The 22,145-nt window shown below is 42.6% G+C and overlaps 1 protein-coding gene across 1 annotated transcript; it reads right to left on the reverse strand.

Annotated features, from left to right (window-relative positions):
* Positions 1–5,510: 5,510 nt before the first annotated feature.
* LOC133104999 (uncharacterized protein C2orf78-like) lies at positions 5,511–20,205 on the reverse strand. The gene is given in 6 exon segments (XM_061210897.1): positions 5,511–5,618; positions 6,529–6,977; positions 6,980–8,431; positions 9,697–9,967; positions 18,305–18,753; positions 18,756–20,205. Coding segments are annotated over 6 exon segments (4,179 nt in total).
* Between the last annotated feature and the right edge of the window lie 1,940 nt (positions 20,206–22,145).

A 22,145-nucleotide genomic window follows, 5' to 3' on the forward strand; every position in this document is an offset into this window, starting at 1 on the left:
ACATCAAAGTAATGAACATTCCTGTGTGAACATCTTTGAATATATATGCTTTGTCTCAGTTAACTTCACTCAGAATGCGACTTCTGCATCAAAGAGTTTATGCCCTTATGCTTTTTGTGGATGTTTCTACACGGTACCAATTTATGGTTGTTCATGCAGGAAATACTTATTGAGCATCTGTTATGTTTAAGCACTGTGCTGGGTGCTAGCAAAAAGACTTGTGAAATTTTGTGAGTGAAGACACTTGACCCGCCCTTTGTGATTTCTAGCAGTCCAGAGAGGGAATAGATATTCAAGAATCATACTCTGCATGTAGAATTACAACTCTGACAAGTGCCAAGGAGAGGGACATGGTACCATGAGAACATATTTTAGGGAAGATTTGATCTCATCATGGAGATTAGAGAAGGTTTATTTAGGGATGTTTCAGCTGATATCTGAAGGATGAGTAGGTATTAAGCAGATAGGGACGTTGGGGAGAGATTTCTGAGCATAAGGAATAGCAAAAGACCCTATAAGAGGAAAGCATATGCTGTGTTGGAGGAACTGGCCAGGAAGGTGGGGCTGTTGGGGGAGCATGTCATTATAATGGAGCTGCAAGTGTGGGTAGGAGCTCGATCGTGCAGGCTTATGTTTAAGGTTTCAGACTTGAAGAGTAATAGAAAACCATTGAACTTTTTTTGTTGAAAGTGAGTGTGTGGAACATACCCAATTGCATTTTCAACCTATCGTTTTGCTACCGAGTGGAGAATACACTGCAGGGAGAAAGAGTGGAAGCAAGGAAACAAGTTAGGAGACTTGTGTAGAAATTGGGCATAATGGTGGCTTGGATCAGGGTATTGTGGTCATTTTGGTGGAAAGATGTGGACAGATTCTAGAGGTATGTAGGCAGTATCATTGTTAGCACTGATGGTGGGTTGAGGATGAGGGTGAGGGAGAAATAGCTGTCAGTGATGGTGATTCCTAAGTTTCTGGCTCCTATGGTTGGTTAGATAGGGTTTTTTAGATATGATGTTAATATTTGTCCTAATTTGTCTTTTGTTATTTGTTGGTTCTTGATGAACACTCTGTCATATTCAGTCTCCTGTTTTTAGTGTACAAAGCATTTTGACCGAAACTGGCTGTTGTATGTTATCAGATAACTTTTTAACATCTGCCAGTTTGGTCCTGTACTTTATTCTCTTTCATTTATTAATTAAATTGTTGTATTAATGTAAATAATTATATTAATAGATTTTCTAAAGTTGCGTTATCCTTGCATCGTTGGAATAAAGCCTTTTTGTAGTCATGGTATATATCATTCTTTAATAATTATTGATTAGATGTGCTGATATTTTCTTAGGATTTTTATATCTATATTTGTAAAGCGAAATTGGACCTTTTTTGCAAAAACTTGATTTTCTTTTTATTTACAAATGACTCAAATTTTGTTGTTTTGTAGATATTTGATTGATGTAGAAGGCATGTGGCCAGATGATGCAACTGAATGTAAGTGTAAGGGTTGTCACTACTTTTCCCTTTTTATAAAATTTAAAGGTAGAAGTGTAGGGGAATTTCTCACATTTTGGAAAAAGAGAAAAGTTTGTACTTCATTTGTTCTGACATAAGATAACCTTTTACCAAAAGTTTATAAAGGGATGTATCTGGAAATGGCCAGATATAACAGCCTGAATAATTAGTCAGTGGATTTCAGCATTTTTTTTTCTTCTTTAAATTTCTTTAATTAATTAATATACTTTTGACATTCTATCCACTGCACCACCAAGGAAGTCCTTTTTTCTTTCTTTCTTTCTTTCTTCCTTCCTTCCTTCCTTCCTTCCTTCCTTCCTTCCTTCCTTCCTTCCTTCCTTCCTTCCTTTCTTTAAAGCTCCAAGTCATTTAAAATACATGACTTCTTACTAAAACTCTCCAGTTCATATAACCAAGGGGTTTATAACTTCTCCTTTAAAAGTTATATTCCTGGGACTTCCCTGGTGGTCCAGTGGTTAAGACTCTGTGCTTCCAATGCAGCAGGAGTGGGTTCAATCCCTAGTTGGGGAGCTAAGATCTCACATGCTGCACAGCCAAAGAAATTTTTTTAAAAAGTTATATTCCTGTATTATTGAATTTAGTGGTTTAGATTTTGTTTTAATGTTTAGAAGATTTCAATTTATTTAGCAGGAACAAACAAAACATAATGTAAAAATAGTTTTCCAGAAACTATTTCCATCCTTCTCTTCTTCCCTTTCTCCTGCAGACTGGTGTTTTATCTTTACAAGTTCTCCGTCATTCCATAAGAAAGCTGCTTGTCTTCTGGTTTCATAAGAGATGGTGAACAGTGGTAAAATATCCAGTTGACCGAAATTTCTAGAGTACACTTCAGGGAGCGAATGATGGGGTGGGATGTTGGGGCAGAGTGAGAGATGCAGATTCTGGTGAGACTGAGAGTCATTCACAAAAATTACTGGGCTGTGGTGAAGGGAGAACAAAACTAAATCAGGTTTCTGCTGGTGGACAGGAAGCCAAAATGAAGAAGAATGGTGCGTAGCTGAGCAGTGTATTTAGGCCCATAAGTGCTGTGTCTTCTGATAGTAATTATGAACAGAAACCAAATAATAATTACTAATAACATGTAGGTGACCAATCCTTGAGAGCTGAGGCAGAGAGAAGGAAAGATGGCATTATACCTTGTCTCTGGTTCATTGAGTTTCCCAGGCTGGTTTGTGACCAATCTTGGGTGAAATCATAACTAAATCATTTTTGCTAAGGTGATCAGCTTTCGTGGGGTCCTTTCTCTGCACTCTGTCCAATGATAAAGCCCACTGGTTTATGCCTCCTGGAAAACAGTTATTCCAAAACAGTATAAGTGAAGCATTGATGAAACAGCCATGAAGAACATGTTTCCACATGGCCTTGCACCACCTTTTCAAAGTGCTGTAAAACTTTTTTCATCCAAAAATCAGTAACAGAAAAGGATTGGGATCAAATCTCGTACAGAGGTAGTGTAAGAAAAAAGAGAATAAGGAGCAGAATAGCACCTCTTCAGACAATAAAATCAAGTTGGAAAAGACAGGTCCACAAAACAGATCAAAGCTGTAACCTATTATTTCAAAGTGGGCTAAAAGATGTTAGGAAAAACAATGCAAAAGATGAAAGAACATGGATCGAGGAGGGAATGGGAAGTTATTGTTTAGTGGCTATAGAGTCTCTGTTTGGGATGGTGAAAAAGTTCTGGAAATGGTAAATGCTGATAAATGCCACCTATGGGTGTTTGGTTTTAGTTGATCTTCTTCCATGAAAGGGTTTGGAGAGATTCAGAAACTATGCTGCTGCCTCCATCTTTCTGATGTCTTGCTCAATCTTTTGACATAATTATTTTGAATTTGCACAGTGGTGATGGTTGCACAGCATTGTGAATGTATTTAATGTCACTGAATTGTATACTTGAAAATGGTTGAAATAATAAATTTTGTTTTATGTATATTTTACCATAATAAAAAAAGATGAAAGAACAGCATAAACCAGAATTAGGTAAGATGATAGAACTCAAGACAGAATTCAAAATAAAAGAAAAAATTTTCAGAAATGAGGAGTAAATTTAAAATAATACAAGAGTGGGGTCTTCCCTGGTTGTCCAGTGGTTAAGAATCCGCCTTCCAATGCAGGGGATGCAGGTTCGGTCCCTGGTTGGGGAACTGAGATCCCACATGCTGCAGGGCAACTAAGCCCGCATGCCACAACTACTGAGCCCACGTGCTCTGGAGCCCATGCGCCACAACTAGAGAGCCCATGAGCCGCAAGGAAGAGCCCATGCACTGCAACAAAGAGCCCACGTGCTGCAACTAATACCCGACACCTCCAAAAATAAATAAATTAATTAATTAAATAAATTAAATAAAATAATATGAGTGAATGAACATAATGGATAATGCCTTAAGAGAAACAAACAAGGAAAAAAAATTTTTAATCAAAAAGAAGATAAAAAGAATTTTAGAGAAATGGCAAACATAAAAAATAGGCAAAAAAGAGTCAGGACAGCTCTGAAAAGAGAAATATAAATACGTATAAGGGGCTTTCCTGGTGGTGCAGTGGTTAAGAATCCTCCTGCCAATGCAGGGGATATGGGTTCGATCCCTGGCCCAGGAAGATCCCACATGCCGTGGAGAAACTAAGCCCATGAGACACAACTACTGAGCCTGTGTGCCACAACTACTGAAGCCCACGAGCCTAGAGCCCATGCTCGGCAACACGAGGAGCCACTGCAATGAGAAGCCCTCTTGCTGCAACTAGAGAAAGACTGCGCACAGCAACAAAGACCCAAAGCAGCCAAAAATAAATAAATAAATACATTAAAAAAATATATATATATACGTATAAGAATCTGTTATACCATAAAAGTGACATTTCAAATCAGTGGGACAGATTAGTCAATAAATTGTGACACATAAATTTTGGGGTATAAATATTTCTCTGGAAGGATCCACAGCATGGCCAAAGCAGATGTCTCTGAGGAGGGAAATGTGTGGCTGGGGAACATGGGGAAAAGGGTCACTTTTCATTGAATACCCTTGTGTACCTTTTCTAGTGTTCGGTCATGTGAATCTACTACCTCTGAAGTTTGCCTGAGTTCAAACCCCAGTTCCCCCAATTGCTAGCTCTTAATCTTGGGCAAACTCTTTACACTCTCCAAGCCTCTTTATCTGTGAAATAAGGTCAGTAACCTGGCCTGGTGCTGCCTGGCACAGAATAAACTCTCAAAAAATGGACATTATTAGTGAAAAAAACCCAAATGCCCATCAATGGATGAATGGATTTTTTAAATGTGGTGTATATGTGAAATATTATACAGTCATAAAAAGGAATGAAGTACTAACACATGCTACTACATGGACGAACTTGAAAACATTATGCTAAGTGAAAGAAGCCAGACACAGTGGTCACATTTGTATTATTTCATGAAATGTCCAGAAAAGGCAAAATCATAGCGACAGAAAGCAGATTAATGGTTGCTGGGACTAAAGGAGGAGGGGATGAAGAGTGCCTGCTGATGCTTAAGGGGGATTCTTTTTGTGGTGATGAAAACGTGATGGGTTAGATGACCGTGATGGTTGCATACGCTGTGGATATACTAAATGACACTGAATCTGCAGTTTCAGAAGGTGAATTTTATGGCATGTGAATGACATCTCAAAAAAATAATTTTGAAAATGAAAATTGCCAATTTTCCCATAGTCATTATCCACTGTCTCCATCTCTCCTTTCTCCCCACTGCATTCCTTTTCACGCCCACCCCTGCTGCTCTCTCCCATCGTCACTCCCTCGAGCTGCCCCACGAGGCCTCCCAGGGAGCCTCTGAACCCCTGGGCGCCTGCGTCCTGTGGCTGTTGGAGCTGCTGCCCAGTGCGCGTGCCCCCACCACTCTCACCCGTGAGAGTGGACGCTTCCGTCGGATTTTTTCTCGTGCGTTTCAGTTGATGGTGATGTTTACAAAAGGTGGCACGTGCCTTGGTCAATGGAGGAAGCCCCTCAAGTTAATATTTAGGCCCCTCCAGAAGTTTGATCTCGTCCACCAGTAACCTCAGGGTGCTGTGCTCTGAAAGCCAGGTTGGCCGCCGATGGGCATCTGCAAATACTGAGGACTTCAGAGGCATTTGGGCCTCAAATTGAGTCCTTGTACCTCCACATGGGATGTCACCTCAGCCCTTTCCTGCACCTCTGTAAGTGAAGTGGCACAGGAATACTGGCCTTGCCTGTCGTTGCCAGGGTTAACTGAATAGTGCATTGGCTCCCCTCATGCTTAGGTGTTTGAGTACATCGTAATTTACATACCAGGCCCTATTCGTGGGCCTCCAGATGCAGCAGTTCCCTTGGCTCTGCCCCTGTCGTCAGCTGCCCCTAGGATAACTGTGAGCCCTAGCCACTTCTCCGGTACATTTCCCTATTCCCCCACTATAATCACACCTGAATAAGGCAACTCAAACCTTTCAGAGATGTGTCCTGAACCTCTTGTTTTCTTAAATACCTATCTGGTGGTTGTGAGACTTAAGGCCAACCTCCCCAAGAGACTTTTTCTATTTCTCCTAGTAAACCTAGACTCATCTTCTGTCATCTTCAACTCTACTCAAATTTTGTTCTTTCAACCCAGACCTCTGACCCTGCTTTTTACTTCTGCCATTTCATCCTCACTCCTGCTTCCTTTCATAAATCCATAAATCTCTTTTGGCCTTCCTAGCCCTGGGCCAAGTTCCTTCCTCTTTCCTCAGTTTTTACCCCTTTCCTACATTCTCCCATCCAACTTTCAGTCCTTCCTTTCTCATGCAGACTTTGATTCCAACCCCATCAAAAAAAAAAAACACGCTACAGTTAGCAGCATCTCAAAATTCAAAAGGTTGATTACTCATCTATTAATTCTATTACATTTATTTATTTAGTTTTATTGTTTTAAAATATATCAAAATAAATGGAGAAATTTATACCTATCTTATCTATATATGGAAGAACAGCTGGTACCCAAGGTGGCACCAACAGTCCTAGCAGCTCTTGCTTTACATATCCGTAGTAGTCAGCAATTTCCATTTCTTTTTCCCTCTCAATGAAAAACTGCAGTTTCCCCAAAGAGGTGTATTGGGCAGCATTCTCACGTTCTTGTTGAGCCCGCCTCTTCATGGCCTCCCGCTCTGGCCTCTGCTCTTGTTCGATGGGCTTTGACATTACTGGCTCAGGCACATTGGGTTCCCTCCATGGAATTCGTTGCTTGCTGAAGTCTTGGAGTAGAAATTGGTTTTGGAGCTTGGGTGGGGACTGGCGCTTAGTCACAGCAGGGGGAACGGGCTCCTGCTGGAGGGAAGTGCAAGATAAAGTTTTGTAGGGTGAAGGCCTAGGAGCAGCAGACTGAGGGACACTAGGCTGGGTATGGTTGTTCAAACTCGGTTGGGTTGGGTTGGTCACAGTTGGCTGAGCTGGTTTGGCAGGACCTGGCAGAGAGGCAAGAGCTGGCTGGATGAATTGACTGCAGCAGGTTGAGCTGAGTTAGTGGAACCAGGCTGGGCACAGTAAGCCACAGCAGGCTGATGTGAGGCCAGAGACTGTGGCCTCCGAGGAGCAGGTCGAGCTTGAGGCTTGTCCCAGGCAGAAAAAGTCAGAGGTATCAACTTGACCTTCCCAGGAGGAGGCAGCTCATACTGGGATGGAGATGGACACTCTGTTTCAGCACTGCTCTCTGGTTTCTGGGCTTCGACTTGAGTTTTCTCAGGACTCTTACCCTCACGTGGGGTATGCCGCCGTGGCTGGATAGCTGGGGGTGGCTGGGGGTCTTTCGGGTTGCTTGAATTTCCCAAGACCCGACAGGAAGAGAGCCCAGTTTTCTGATCATTCTTCTTCCCCAGTGCATGAAAAACCTTCACAGACTCCAGCATGCGCACGACTAGGGAGGTTCGAGGCTTTTTAAAGCTCTCTTGGAGAAGCTCAATTTGGTGTTTCTTTCGCTTCGTCTCGGGAATTGTTGGCTTCTCTTCTGCCTTGACTTTGTTCCCTGACTGCTTATTCTCTTCAGCCTTGTTTCTTCCTCTGGTCCTTTTGGTCTTTTCCTGCCCATGGCTCTTAGTTTTGCTGATCTTTCTGGATGCAGCTTTCTGAGGTTTGCCTTTAGAGTGCTTGGCCGTGTTCACAGGAGCCCTGTCACTGACTGCAGCATTGCATATAACCACTTCTCCCCCTCACGGGCACTCTGGATTCTTTGGCTGGATTTTGGCCTTGGGAGCACCACTGTTAGGCTCAGAGGCTTTATGTTTGTTCTTCCTGGGTTGATCAGAGGGAACCTTTATGACACTTGGCTTTTCCTGCACCTGATTCACCTTAATGGCTCTGGTATCTTTGGCTTTGATCACGTTGGGACCTTGGGATTGATCCATATCTTTCAAAGAATTAAAGAGCTGGGGAAAGTGAATATCCTCCGCCAGTGTAGTAATGTCTGCAAAACCACTGCTACATTCAATCCCATTTTCAAGTCTCCCTAGGTCCTCACGACTCAGGCTGTTCTTTCCCAGATCAGCATTTTCAGAACCAGGCTGCTCCTCTTGGCTCAGGGGATCAGTGCAGGCCAGCAGCTGGTGGATCTCAGGGATTTCTAAAGGGAGTAGTGGAGGATCTTTGTTTTCTGTTGGGATCTGGTAGGCATCCAGAGGCTTTGAAAGCTTGGTTTTAATATCATCCAAGTTCTTACTCTCTATTTGTCCCTGGCTTGGAGCTGGAGGCAGGGCCAGGAGAGTACTGGCACTCTGGACTGGAGCTGTCACTGGAATGTCTCCAAGATCAGGTGGTGGGTTACTCTCAAGTATCTGAATATTTCTGCTACTACAGGACTTGGGGATTTCTTGAGTTTGTGTCACACAAAATGTGTGGCTTGGAGGTTGCAGTCCCAGGGAATTTTTCATCACCAGGGGAGTCTCCATCACTACAAAGGAAGCAAGGTAGAAGTCAGTCCCTGGTAAGTGAGATGCTCCCGCTAAACACCAGCACAGCAATCATGTACCGTTCAAGGTACACGATTGCTGTGTTGGTGTTTAGGGGCAAGGTGGGCAAGGCATTTCTAGTAACTCTTCTTAAGGATCATGGACAGTGCCCTATGCTACGAGATAAGCGGTGACTGTTGTAATTCTTACTGGTGATCATTTCATGTCACTGATTCTTGGCTTTCTTTGTATTTCATAGGATTGTTATAAGTCAAATACAAAATGAGTCTTATTTTTAAAAAATGAAATGTTTTACAAAGCCTAGCATTCTCATATAGAGCCCTTTCAATTCTCCCCACTTTCCTGAGAGGCTAAGAACACTGCACACCATGAACTAGGAGAGGGAGTAGAGCCCTTCCTGATGAAATACATAAACAAAGACAGAGTCTTAGTCTGCTTGCTCTGGACAGGATCTCGGACCACAAGGTCGTAAATCCTGGTATAAATTAAGGAAGTGAGGACAGTTAAACTGGCACTATCATAACAAGAGTTCTGAAACACCTTCCAAAGAGACTATAGCAGTAGATCAGGGAAGGAAGTGATACAGTGTGGTAGTACAAGGGGAATGATCGGCTACAGCAGTGAAAAATGTGGTACCTACTGGTATGCTCTCGGGTTTCTTTTAAATGTGGCATAGATGACCTTTACAGTGTCCCTCCCACCTTCCCACCTGCATTAGGTGTTCTTTTTTTTTTTTAATTTATTTTTATTTATTTATCTTGTGAACTTATTTATTTATTTTTTTGGCTGCACTGGGTCTTCATTGCTGTGCACAGGCATTCTCTAGTTGCGGCTAGCGGGGGTACTCTTGGTTGCGGTGTGCGGGCTTCTCATTTTGGTGGCTTCTCTTTGCGGAGCATGGGCTCTAGGCGCGTGGGCTTCGGTAGTTGTGGCTCATGGGCTCTAGAATGCAGGCTCAGTAGTTGTGGCACATGGGCTTAGTCGCTCCACGGCATGTGGGATCTTCCCAGACCAGGGCTCGAGCCCATGTCCCCTGCCTTGGCAGGCGGATTCTTAACCACTGCGCCACCAGGGAAGCCCTAGGTGTTCTTACAGAGAGTCTAAAAACAGAGAGCACTGAGTGAAGGTAGTGCTTATTAAAGGCTCAGGATCTAAATTCTACCTGTCTATACACCACTTCCCAGCTGTAGATTTGACCCCATTTTTGAATGCTGACCTCATTCTTCAACTTTCTTGCTGTTTGTACTTACTTTGAAACTTGTTTCTGTGATGGGTTGTGCAGACACAGGGTAGTAGATTCCAGAGGTGGAAGCTGGTGGTAGGATATTTGGGGGCTGAATCTCCTTTAGTCCCATTACAATTTCTGGTTGCACAGAGGCCTTACTTCCTGTGTATGACATAGAGCCATAGAATTGCAGGCGGGAGCCAAGTTCTCCATACAGTAAAGACCCCACTGTGCCTTGGTTATAGTAATATACCTGGCTTCCTTCCTGGTAGGGAAGTGACAGATTATGTCCCTGATTTGTTCGTGGGCCTCCTGATGCAGCAGTTCCCTTGGCTCTGCCCCTGTCGTCAGCTGCCCCTAGGATAACTGTGAGCCCTAGCCACTTCTCTGGTACATTTCCCTATTCCCCCACTATAATCACACCTGAATAAGGCAACTCAAACCTTTCAGAGATGTGTCCTGAACCTCTTGTTTTCTTAAATACCTGTCTGGTGGTTGTGAGACTTAAGGCCAACCACCCCAAAAGACTTTTTCTATTTCTCCTAGTAAACCTAGACTCATCTAATGTCATCTTCAACTCTACTCAAATTTTGTTCTTTCAACCCAGACCTCTGACCCTGCTTTTTACTTCTGCCATTTCATCCTCACTCCTGCTTCCTTTCATAAATCCATAAATCTCTTTTGGCCTTCCTAGCCCTGGGCCAAGTTCCTTCCTCTTTCCTCAGTTTTTACCCCTTTCCTACATTCTCCCATCCAACTTTCAGTCCTTCCTTTCTCATGCAGACTTTGATTCCAACCCCATCAAAAAAAAAAAAAAAAAAAACACGCTACAGTTAGCAGCATCTCAAAATTCAAAAGGTTGATTACTCATCTATTAATTCTATTACATTTATTTATTCAGTTTTATTGTTTTAAAATATATCAAAGGGAGGGGCAAGATGGCAGAAGAGTAAGACGCGGAGATCACCTTCCTCCCCACAGATACATGAGAAATACATCTACACGTGGAACTGCTCCTACAGAACACCCACTGAACGCTGGCAGAAGACGTCAGACCTCCCAAAAGGCAAGAAAATTCCCCACGAACTTGGGTAGGGCAAAAGAAAAAAGAAATAACAGAGACAAAAGAATAGGGACGGGACCTGCACCAGTGGGAGGGAGCTGTGAAGGAGGAAAGGTTTCCACACACTAGGAAGCCCCTTCGTGGGCAGAGACTGCGGGTGGCAGAGGGGGTAAGCTTCAGAGCCACGGAGGAGAGCGCAGCCACAGTGGTGCGGAGGGCAAAGCGGAGAGATTCCCGCACAGAGGAGCGGTGCCGACCAGTACTCACCAGCCCGAGAGGCTTGTCTGCTCAGCCGCCGGGGCGGGCGGGGGCTGGGAGCTGGGGCTCGGGCTTCGGTGCTAGCCGGGAGGGAGTCCGGGAAAAAGACTGCAGCTGCCGAAGAGGCAAGAGACTTTTTCTTGCCTCTTTGTTTCGCGGCACGCAAGGAGAGGGGATTCAGAGCGCCGCCTAAACGAGCTCCAGAGACGGGCGCGAGCCGCGGGTATCAGCGCGGATCCCACAGCAACAGGGACGCAGAGGGAAAAACGGAGAGATTCCCGCACAGAGGCTCGGCGCCGAGCAGCACTCACCAGCCCGAGAGGCTTGTCTGCTCACCCGCCGGGGCGGGCGGGGGCTGGGAGCTGAGGCGCGGGCTTCGGTCGGATCCCAGGGAGAGGACTGGGGTTGGCTGCGTGAACACAGCCTGAAGGGGCTAGCGCACCACAGCTAGCCGGGAGGGTGCCCGAGAAAAAGTCTGCAGCTGCCGAAGAGGCAGGAGACTTTTTCTTGCCTCTTTGTTTCGCGGCGTGCAAGGAGAGGGGATTCAGAGCGCCACTTAAACGAACTCCAGAGACGGGCGCGAGCCGCGGCTATCAGCGCGGACCCCAGAGATGGGCATGAGATGTTAAGGCTGCTGCTGCCGCCACCAAAAAGCCTGTGGGCGAGTACAGGTTATTCTCCACACCACCCCTCCCTGGAGCCTGTGCAGCCCGCCACGGCCAGGCTCCCGTAATCTGGGGACAACTTCCCCAGGAGAGCGCACGGCGCGCCTCGGGCTGCTGTAACGTCACGCCGGCTTCTGCCGCCGCAGGCTCGCCCCGCCTCCTCCGTACCGCTCCCTCCCCCCGGCCTGACTGAACCAGAGCCCCCGGATCAGCTGCTCCTTTAACCCCGTTTTCTCTGGGCGGGGAACAGACGCCCTCAGGGGACCTACATGCAGAGGCGGGTCCAAATCCAAAGCTGAACCCCGGGAGCTGTACGAACAAAGAAGAGAAAGGGAAATCTCTCCCAGCAGCCTCAGAAGCAGCGGATTAAAGCTCCACAAACAACTTGATGTGCCTGCATCTGTTGAATACCTGAATAGACAACGAATCATCCCAAATTTAGGAGGTGGACTTTGGGAGCAGGATATATTAACTTTTCCCCTTTTCCTTTTTTTGTGAGTGTATATGTGTATACTTCTGGGTGAGATTTTGTCTGTATAGCTTTGCTCTCACTGTTAGTCCTAGGGTTAGGTCCGTCCGTTTTTTTTTTTTTTTTTTTTTTGGCTTAAAAAAATTTTTTTTCCCTAATAAATGTTTTCTTAATAATTTTTTCCTTATTTACTATTTTTAAAAAATTAAAAAAATTTTTTTCTTAATAAATTTTTTCTTAATAATTTTTTTCTTGTTTTTAGTATAAAAAATTAATAAATCTATTTTTAAAAATTAAAAAAAATTTTTTTCTTAATAAATTTATTCTTAATAATTTTTTTCTTATTTTTTATTATAATTGCTTTATTTTATTTTATTTTATCCTCTTTTTTTCTTTCTTTCCATTTTTTCTCCCTTTTATTCTGAGCCGTGTGGATGAAAGGCTCTTGGTGCTCCAGCCAGGCATCAGGGCTGTGCCTCTGAGGTGGGAGAGCCAACTTCAGGACACTGGTCCACAAGAGACCTCCCAGCTCCACGTAATACCAAACGGTGAAAATCTCTCAGAGATCTCCATCTCAACATCAAGACCCAGCTTCACTCAACGACCAGCAAGCTACAGTGCTGGACACCCTATGCCAAACAACTAGCAAGACAGGAACACAGCCCCATCCATTAACAGAGAGGCTGCCTAAAATCATAATAAGGCCACAGACACCCCAAAACACACCACCAGACGTGGACGAGCTTACCAGAAAGACAACATCCAGCCTCATCCACCAGAACACAGGCACTAGTTCCCTCCACCAGGAAACCTACACAACCCACTGAACCAACCTTAGCCACTGGGGACAGATACCAAAAACAACAGGAACTACGAACCTGCAGCCTGTGAAAAGGAGACCTCAAACACAGTAAGATAAGCAAAATGAGAAGACAGAAAAACACACAGCAGATGAAGGAGCAGGGTCAAAACACACCAGACCTAACAAATGAAGAGGAAATAGGTAGTCTACCTGAAAAAGAATTCAGAATAATGATAGTAAGGATGATCCAAAATCTTGGAAATAGAATAGACAAAATGCAAGAAACATTTAACAAGGACGTAGAAGAACTAAAGAGAACAAAGCCATGATGAAAAACACAATAAATGAAATTAAAAATACTCTAGATGGGATCAATAGCAGAATAACTGAGGCAGAAGAACGGATAAGTGACCTGGAAGATTAAATGGTGGAAATAACTACTGCAGAGCAGAATAAAGAAAAAAGAATGAAAAGAACTGAGGACAGTCTCAGAGACTTCTGGGACAACATTAAATGCACCAACATTCGAATTATAGGGGTCCCAGAAGAAGAAGAGAAAAAGAAAAGGACTGAGAAAATATTTGAAGAGATTATAGTTGAAAACTTCCCTAATATGGGAAAGGAAATAGTTAATCAAGTCCTGGAAGCACGGAGAGTCCCATACAGGATAAATCCAAGGAGAAACACACCAAGACACATATTAATCAAACTATCAAAAATTAAATATAAAGAAAACATATTAAAAGCAGCAAGGGAAAAACAACAAATAACACACAAGGGCATCCCCATAAGGTTAACAGCTGATCTTTCAGCAGAAACTCTGCAAGCCAGAAGGGAGTGGCAGGATATACTTAAAGTGATGAAGGAGAAAAACCTACAACCAAGATTACTCTACCCAGCAAGGATCTCATTCAGATTTGATGGAGAAATTAAAACCTTTACAGACAAGCAAAAGCTGAGAGAGTTCAGCACCACCAAACCAGCTTTACAACAAATGCTAAAGGAACTTCTCTAGGCAAGAAACACAAGAGAAGGAAAACACCAACAATAACAAACCCAAAACATTTAAGAAAATGGGAATAGGAACATACATATCGATAATTACCTTAAATGTAAATGGATTAAATGCTCCCACCAAAAGACACAGACTGGCTGAATGGATACAAAAACAAGACCCATATATATGCTGTCTACAAGAGACCCACTTCAGACCTAGAGACACATACAGACTGAAAGTGAGGGGATGGAAAAAGATATTCCATGCAAATGGAAATCAAAAGAAAGCTGGAGTAACAATTCTCATATCAGACAAAATAAACTTTAAAATAAAGACTATTACAAGAGACAAAGAAGGACACTATATAATGATCAAGGGATCGATCCAACAGGAAGGTATAACAATTGTAAATATTTATGCACCCAACATAGGAGCACCTCAATACATAAGGCAAATACTAACAGCCATAAAAGGGGAAATCGACAGTAACACAATCATAGTAGGGGACTTTAACACCCCACTTTCACCAATGGACAGATCATCCAAAATGAAAATAAATAAGGAAACACAACCTTTAAATGATACATTAAACAAGATGGACTTAATTGATATTTATAGGACATTCCACCCAAAAACAACAGAATACACATTTTTCTCAAGTGCTCATGGAACATTCTCCAGGATAGATCATATCTTGGGTCACAAATCAAGCCTTGGTAAATTTAAGAAAATTGAAATCGTATCAAGTATCTTTTCCGACCACAACGCTATGAGACTAGATATCAATTACAGGAAAAGATCTGTAAAAAATACAAACACATGGAGGTTACACAATACACTACTTAATAACGAAGTGATCACTGAAGAAATCAAAGGGTAAATCAAAAAATACCTAGAAACAAATGACAATGGAGACACGATGATCCAAAACCTATGGGATACAGCAAAAGCAGTTCTAAGAGGGAAGTTTATAGCAATACAAGCTTACCTCAAGAAACAAGAAACATCTCGAATAAACAACCTAACCTTGCACCTAAAGCAATTAGAGAAAGAAGAACAAAAAAAACCCAAAGCTAGCAGAAGGAAAGAAATCATAAAGATCAGATCAGAAATAAATGAAAAAGAAATGAAGGAAACAATAGCAAAACTCAATGAAACTAAAAGCTGGTTCTTTGAGAAGATAAACAAAATTGATAAACCATTAGCCAGACTCATCAAGAGAAAAAGGGAGAAAACTCAAATTAATAGAATTAGAAATGAAAAAGGAGAAGTAACCACTGACACTGCAGAAATACAAACGATCATGACAGATTACTACAAGCAACTCTATGCCAATAAAATGGACAACCTGGAAGAAATGGACAGATTCTTAGAAATGCACAACCTGCCAAGACTGAACCAGGAAGAAATAGAAAATATGAACAGACCAATCACAAGCACTGAAATTGAAACTGTGATTAAAAATCTTCCAACACACAAAAGCCCAGGACCAGATGGCTTCACAGGCGAATTCTATCAAACATTTAGAGAAGAGCTAACACCTATCCTTCTCAAACTCTTCCAAAATATTGCAGAGGGAGGAACACTCCCCAACTCATTCTACGAGGCCACCATCACCCTGATACCAAACCAGACAAAGATGTCACAAAGAAAGAAAACTACAGGCCAATATCACTGATGAACATAGATGCAAAAATCCTCAACAAAATACTAGCAAACAGAATCCAACAGCACATTAAAAGGATTATACACCATGATCAAGTGGGGTTTATTCCAGGAATGCAAGGATTCTTCAATATACGCAAATCAATCAACGTGATACATCATATTAACAAATTGAAGGAGAAAAACCATATGATCATCTCAATAGATGCAGAGAAAGCTTTCGACAAAATTCAACACCCATTTATGATAAAAGCCCTGCAAAAAGTAGGCATAGAAGGAACTTTCCTCAACATAATAAAGGTCATATATGACAAACCCACAGCCAACATTGTCCTCAATGGTGAAAAACTGAAACCATTTCCACTAAGATCAGGAACAAGACAAGGTTGCCCACTGTCACCACTATTATTCAACATAGTTTTGGAAGTGTTAGCCACAGCAATTAGAAAAGAAAAATAAATAAAAGTAATCCAAATCAGAAAAGAAGAAGTAAAGCTGTCACTGTTTGCAGATGACATGATACTATACATAGAGAATCCAAAAGATGCTACCAGAAAACTACTAGAGCTAATCAATGAATTTGGTAAAGTAGCAGGATACAAAATTAATGCACAGAAATCTCTTGCATTCCTGTATACTAATGATGAAAAATCTGAAAGTGAAATTAAGAAAACACTCCCGTTTACCATTGCAACAAAAAGAATAAAATATCTAGGAATAAACCTACCTAAGGAGACAAAAGACCTGTATGCAGAAAATTATAGGACACTGATGAAAGAAATTAAAGATGATACAAATAGATGGAGAGATATACCATGTTCTTGGATTGGAAGAATCAACATTGTGAAAATGACTCTGCTAGCCAAAGCAATCTACAGATTCAATGCAATCCCTATCAAACTACCACTGGCATTTTTCAGAGAACTAGAACAAAAAATTTCACAATTTGTATGGAAACACAAAAGACCCCGAATAGCCAAAGCAATCTTGAGAACGAAAAATGGAGCTGGAGGAATCAGGCTCCCTGACTTCAGACTATATTACAAAGCTACAGTAATCAAGACAGTTTGGTACTGGCACAAAAACAGAAATATAGATCAATGGAACAGGATAGAAAGCCCAGAGATAAGCCCACGCACATATGGTCACCTTATCTTTAATAAAGGAGGCAAGCATATACAGTGGAGAAAAGACAGCCTCTTCAATAAGTGGTGCTGGGAAAATTGGACAGGTACATGTAAAAGTATGAAATTAGAACACTCCCTGACACCATACACAAAAATAAACTCAAAATGGATTAAAGACCTAAGTGTGAGGCCAGACACTCTCAAACTCTTAGAGGAAAACATAGGCAGAACACTCTATGACATAAATCACAGCAAGATCCTTTTTGACCCAGCTCCTAGAGAAATGGAAATAAAAACACAAATAATCAAATGGGACCTAATGAAACTTAAAAGCTTTTGCACAGCAAAGGAAACCATAAACAAGATCAAAAGACAACCCTCAGAATGGGACAAAATATTTGCAAATGAAGCAACTGACAAAGGATTAATCTCCAAGATTTACAAGCAGCTCATGCAGCTCAGTAACAAAAGAACAAACAACCCAATCCAAAAATGGGCAGAAGACCTAAATAGACATTTCTCCAAAGAAGATATACAGATTGCCAATAGACACATGAAAGAATGCTCAACATCATTAATCATTAGAGAAATGCAAATCAAAACTCCAATGAGATATCATCTCACACCGGTCACAATGGCCATCATCAAAAAATCTAGAAACAATAAATGCTGGAGAGGGTGTGGAGAAAAGGGAACACTCTTGCACTGTTGGTGGGAATGTAAATTGATACAGCCACTATGGAGAACAGTATGGAGGTTGCTTAAAAAACTAAAAATAGAACTACCATACGACCCAGCAATCCCACTACTGGGCATATACCCTGAGAAAACCATAATTCAGAAAGAATCATGTACCAAAATATTCATTGCACCTCTGTTTACAATAGCCAGGACATGGAAGCAACCAAGGTTTCCATCATCGGATGAATGGATAAAGAAGATGTGGCACATATATACAATGGAATATTACTCAGCCATAAAAAGAAATGAAATGGAGGTGTTTGTAATGAGGTGGATGGAGTTAGAGTCTGTCATACAGAGTGAAGTAAGTCAGAAAGAGAAAAAGAAATACAGTATGCTAACACATATATATGGAATATAAGGAAAAAAAAAAAAAGGTCATGAAGAACCTAGTGGCAAGACGGGAATAAAGACACAGACCTACTAGAGAATGGACTTGAGGATATGGGGAGGGGGAGGGGTGAGATGTGACAGGGTGAGAGAGTGTCATGGACATATATACACTACCAAATGTAAAATAGATAGCTAGTGGGAAGCAGCCGCATAGCACAGGGAATCAGCTCGGTGCTTTGTGACCACCTAGAGGGGTGGGATAGGGAGGGTGGGAGGGAGGGAGATCCAAGAGGGAAGAGATATGGGAACATATGTATATGTATAACTGATTCACTTTGTTATAAAGCAGAAGCTAACACACCATTGTAAAGCAATTATACTTCAATAAAGATGTTTAAAAATATATATATATAAAAGTAAATGGAGAAATGTATACCTATCTTATCTATATATGGAAGAACAGCTGGTACCCAAGGTGGCACCAACAGTCCTAGCAGCTCTTGCTTTACATATCCGTAGTAGTCAGCAATTTCCATTTCTTTTTCCCTCTCAATGAAAAACTGCAGTTTCCCCAAAGAGGTGTATTGGGCAGCATTCTCACGTTCTTGTTGAGCCCGCCTCTTCATGGCCTCCCGCTCTGGCCTCTGCTCTTGTTCGATGGGCTTTGACATTACTGGCTCAGGCACATTGGGTTCCCTCCATGGAATTCGTTGCTTGCTGAAGTCTTGGAGTAGAAATTGGTTTTGGAGCTTGGGTGGGGACTGGCGCTTAGTCACAGCAAGGGGAACAGGCTCCCGCTGGAGAGAAGTGCAAGATAAAGTTTTGTAGGGTGAAGGCCTAGGAGCAGCAGACTGAGGGACACTAGGCTGGGTATGGTTGTTCAAACCCGGTTGGGTTGGGTTGGTCACAGTTGGCTGAGCTGGTTTGGCAGGACCTGGCAGAGAGGCAAGAGCTGGCTGGATGAATTGACTGCAGCAGGTTGAGCTGAGTTAGTGGAACCAGGCTGGGCACAGTAAGCCACAGCAGGCTGATGTGAGGCCAGAGACTGTGGCCTCCGAGGAGCAGGTCGAGCCTGAGGCTTGTCCCAGGCAGAAAAAGTCAGAGGTATCAACTTGACCTTCCCAGGAGGAGGCAGCTCATACTGGGATGGAGATGGACACTCTGTTTCAGCACTGCTGTCTGGTTTCTGGGCTTTGACTTGAGTTTTCTCAGGACTCTTACCCTCACGTGGGGTATGCTGCCATGACTGGATACCTGGGGGTGGCCGGGGGTCTTTCAGGTTGCTTGAATTTCCCAAGACCCGACAGGAAGAGAGCCCAGTTTTCTGATCATTCTTCTTCCCCAGTGCATGAAAAACCTTCACAGACTCCAGCATGCGCACGCCTAGGGAGGTTCGAGGCTTTTTAAAGCTCTCTTGGAGAAGCTCAATTTGGTGTTTCTTTCGCTTCGTCTCGGGAATTGTTGGCTTCTCTTCTGCCTTGACTTTGTTCCCTGACTGCTTATTCTCTTCAGCCTTGTTTCTTCCTCTGGTCCTTTTGGTCTTTTCCTGCCCATGGCTCTTAGTTTTGCTGATCTTTCTGGATGCAGCTTTCTGAAGTTTGCCTTTAGAGTGCTTGGCCGTGTTCACAGGAGCCCTGTCACTGACTGCAGCATTGCATATAACCACTTCTCCCCCTCACGGGCACTCTGGATTCTTTGGCTGGATTTTGGCCTTGGGAGCACCACTGTTAGGCTCAGAGGCTTTATGTTTGTTCTTCCTGGGTTGATCAGAGGGAACCTTTATGACACTTGGCTTTTCCTGCACCTGATTCACCTTAATGGCTCTGGTATCTTTGGCTTTGATCACGTTGGGACCTTGGGATTGATCCATATCTTTCAGAGAATTAAAGAGCTGGGGAAAGTGAATATCCTCCGCCAGTGTAGTAATGTCTGCAAAACCACTGCTACATTCAATCCCATTTTCAAGTCTCCCTAGGTCCTCACGACTCAGGCTGTTCTTTCCCAGATCAGCATTTTCAGAACCAGGCTGCTCCTCTTGGCTCAGGGGATCAGTGCAGGCCAGCAGCTGGTGGATCTCAGGGATTTCTAAAGGGAGTAGTGGAGGATCTTTGTTTTCTGTTGGGATCTGGTAGGCATCCAGAGGCTTTGAAAGCTTGGTTTTAATATCATCCAAGTTCTTACTCTCTATTTGTCCCTGGCTTGGAGCTGGAGGCAGGGCCAGGAGAGTACTGGCACTCTGGACTGGAGCTGTCACTGAAATGTCCCCAAGTTTAAGTGGTGGGTTACTCTCAAGTATCTGAATATTTCTGCTACTGCAGGACATGGGGATTTCTTGAGTTTGTGTCACACAAAATGTGTGGCTTGGAGGTTGCAATCCCAGGGAATTTTTCATCACCAGGGAAGTCTCCATCACAACAAAGGAATCAAGGTAGAAGTCAGTCCCTGGTAAGTGAGATGCTCCCCCTAAACACCAGCACAGCAATCATGGGCCTTTCAAGGTACATGATTGCTGTGCTGGTGTTTAGGGTCAAGATGGGCAAGGCATTTCTACTAACTCTTCTTAAGGATCATGGACAGTGCCCTATGCTACTAGATAAGCGGTGACTGTTGTAATTCTTACTGGTGATCATTTCATGTCACTGATTCTTGGCTTTCTTTGTATTTCATAGGATTGTTATAAGTCAAATAGAAAATGAGTCTTATTTTTAAAAAATGAAATGTTTTACAAAGCCTAGCATTCTCATATAGAGTCCTTTCAATTCTCCCCACTTTCCTGAGAGGCTAAGAACACTTCATACCATGAACTAGGAGAGGGAGTAGAGCCCTTTCTGATGAAATATATAAACATACAAAGTCGTAGCCTGCTTGCTCTGGACAGGATCTCGGACCACAAGGTCTTAAATCCTGGTATAAATTAAAGAAGTGAGGCCAGTTAAATTGGCATTATCATAACAAGAGTTCTGAAACACCTTCCACAGAGACTATAGCAGTAGATCAGGGAAGGGAGTGCTACAGTGTGGTAGTACAGGGGGAATGATCGGCTACAGCAGTGAAAAATGTGGTACCTATTGGTGTGCTCTCGGGGTTCTTGTACATGTAGCATAGATGACCTTTACAGTGTCCCTCCCACCTGCATATGTGTTTTTTTTTAATTTATTTTTATTTATTTTTTGAAATTATTTATTTTATGTATTAATTTTTTTGGCTGCACTGGGTTTTTTATTGCTGTGCACAGGCTTTCTCTAGTTGCGGCTATTGGGGGCTGCTCTTGGTTGCAGTGTGCGGGCTTCCCATTTCGGTGGCTTCTCTTGTTGTGGAGCATGGGCTCTAGGCATGTGGGCTTCAGTAATTGTGGCTCATGGGCTCTAGAATGCAGGCTCAGTAGCTGTGGCACATGGGCTTAGTCGCTGCATGGCATGTGGGATTTTCCCTGACCAGGCTTTGAACCCCTGTCCCATGCTTTGGCAGGCGGATTCTTAACCACTGCACCACCAGGGAAGCCCTAGGTGTTCTTATATAGAGTCTAAAAACAGAGAGCACTGAACGAAGGTAGTGCTTATTAAAGGCTCAGGATCTAAATTCTACCTGTCTATACACCCCTTCCCAGCTGTAGATTTGACCCCATTTTTGAATGCTGACCTCATTCTTCAACTTTCTTTCTGTTTGTGGGGCTTGCTCTTTGGCATTTTCTTAAAAGCTAAACATAAACTTACCATATGACCCAGCAATTCCAGTTTTACATATATATGCAAAAGAAATGAAAACATATGTCCACACAAAAACTTTTACAAAAATGTTCATAGCAGCCTGATTCACGTTATCCAAAAAAAAAAAAAAAATCAAACAATCCAAATGTCCAACAACTGGCAACTGGATAAACAAAATGTGGTAGAGCCATACAATGGAATACTAACCAGCAATAAAAAGGAGTACTGGTACACACTATAACAAGGATGAATCTTGAAAACATCATGCTAAGAAGCTATAAGCAAAAACTAGATATTATATAATTCTATTTACATGAAATGTGCAGAAAAGGAAAAAGGCAGATTGGAGGTTTTCTGGGGCTGAGAATGTGGATTGATTGCAAACAGGTATAAGGGAGTTTTCTGGGTAACAGAAGTGTTGTAAAACTGGATTGTGGTGATGATTGCACAGCTCTGTAAATTTACTAAAAATAATTGAATTGTATACTTAAAATGGATGTATTTTACGCTATGTAAATTATACTTCTATAAAGTGTTTTAAAAATCTCTGTAAAGATATGCAAGAACAAGTAACACTGAGTAGCTCTGGAAAGGAAAGATGGGTTCCTGGGAAACGGGAGAGGGAACACACTTTATCAAATAC

The sequence above is a fragment of the Eubalaena glacialis genome, chromosome 14 (genome assembly GCF_028564815.1).
Source record: "Eubalaena glacialis isolate mEubGla1 chromosome 14, mEubGla1.1.hap2.+ XY, whole genome shotgun sequence".
Lineage (NCBI taxonomy): Eukaryota > Metazoa > Chordata > Mammalia > Artiodactyla > Balaenidae > Eubalaena > Eubalaena glacialis.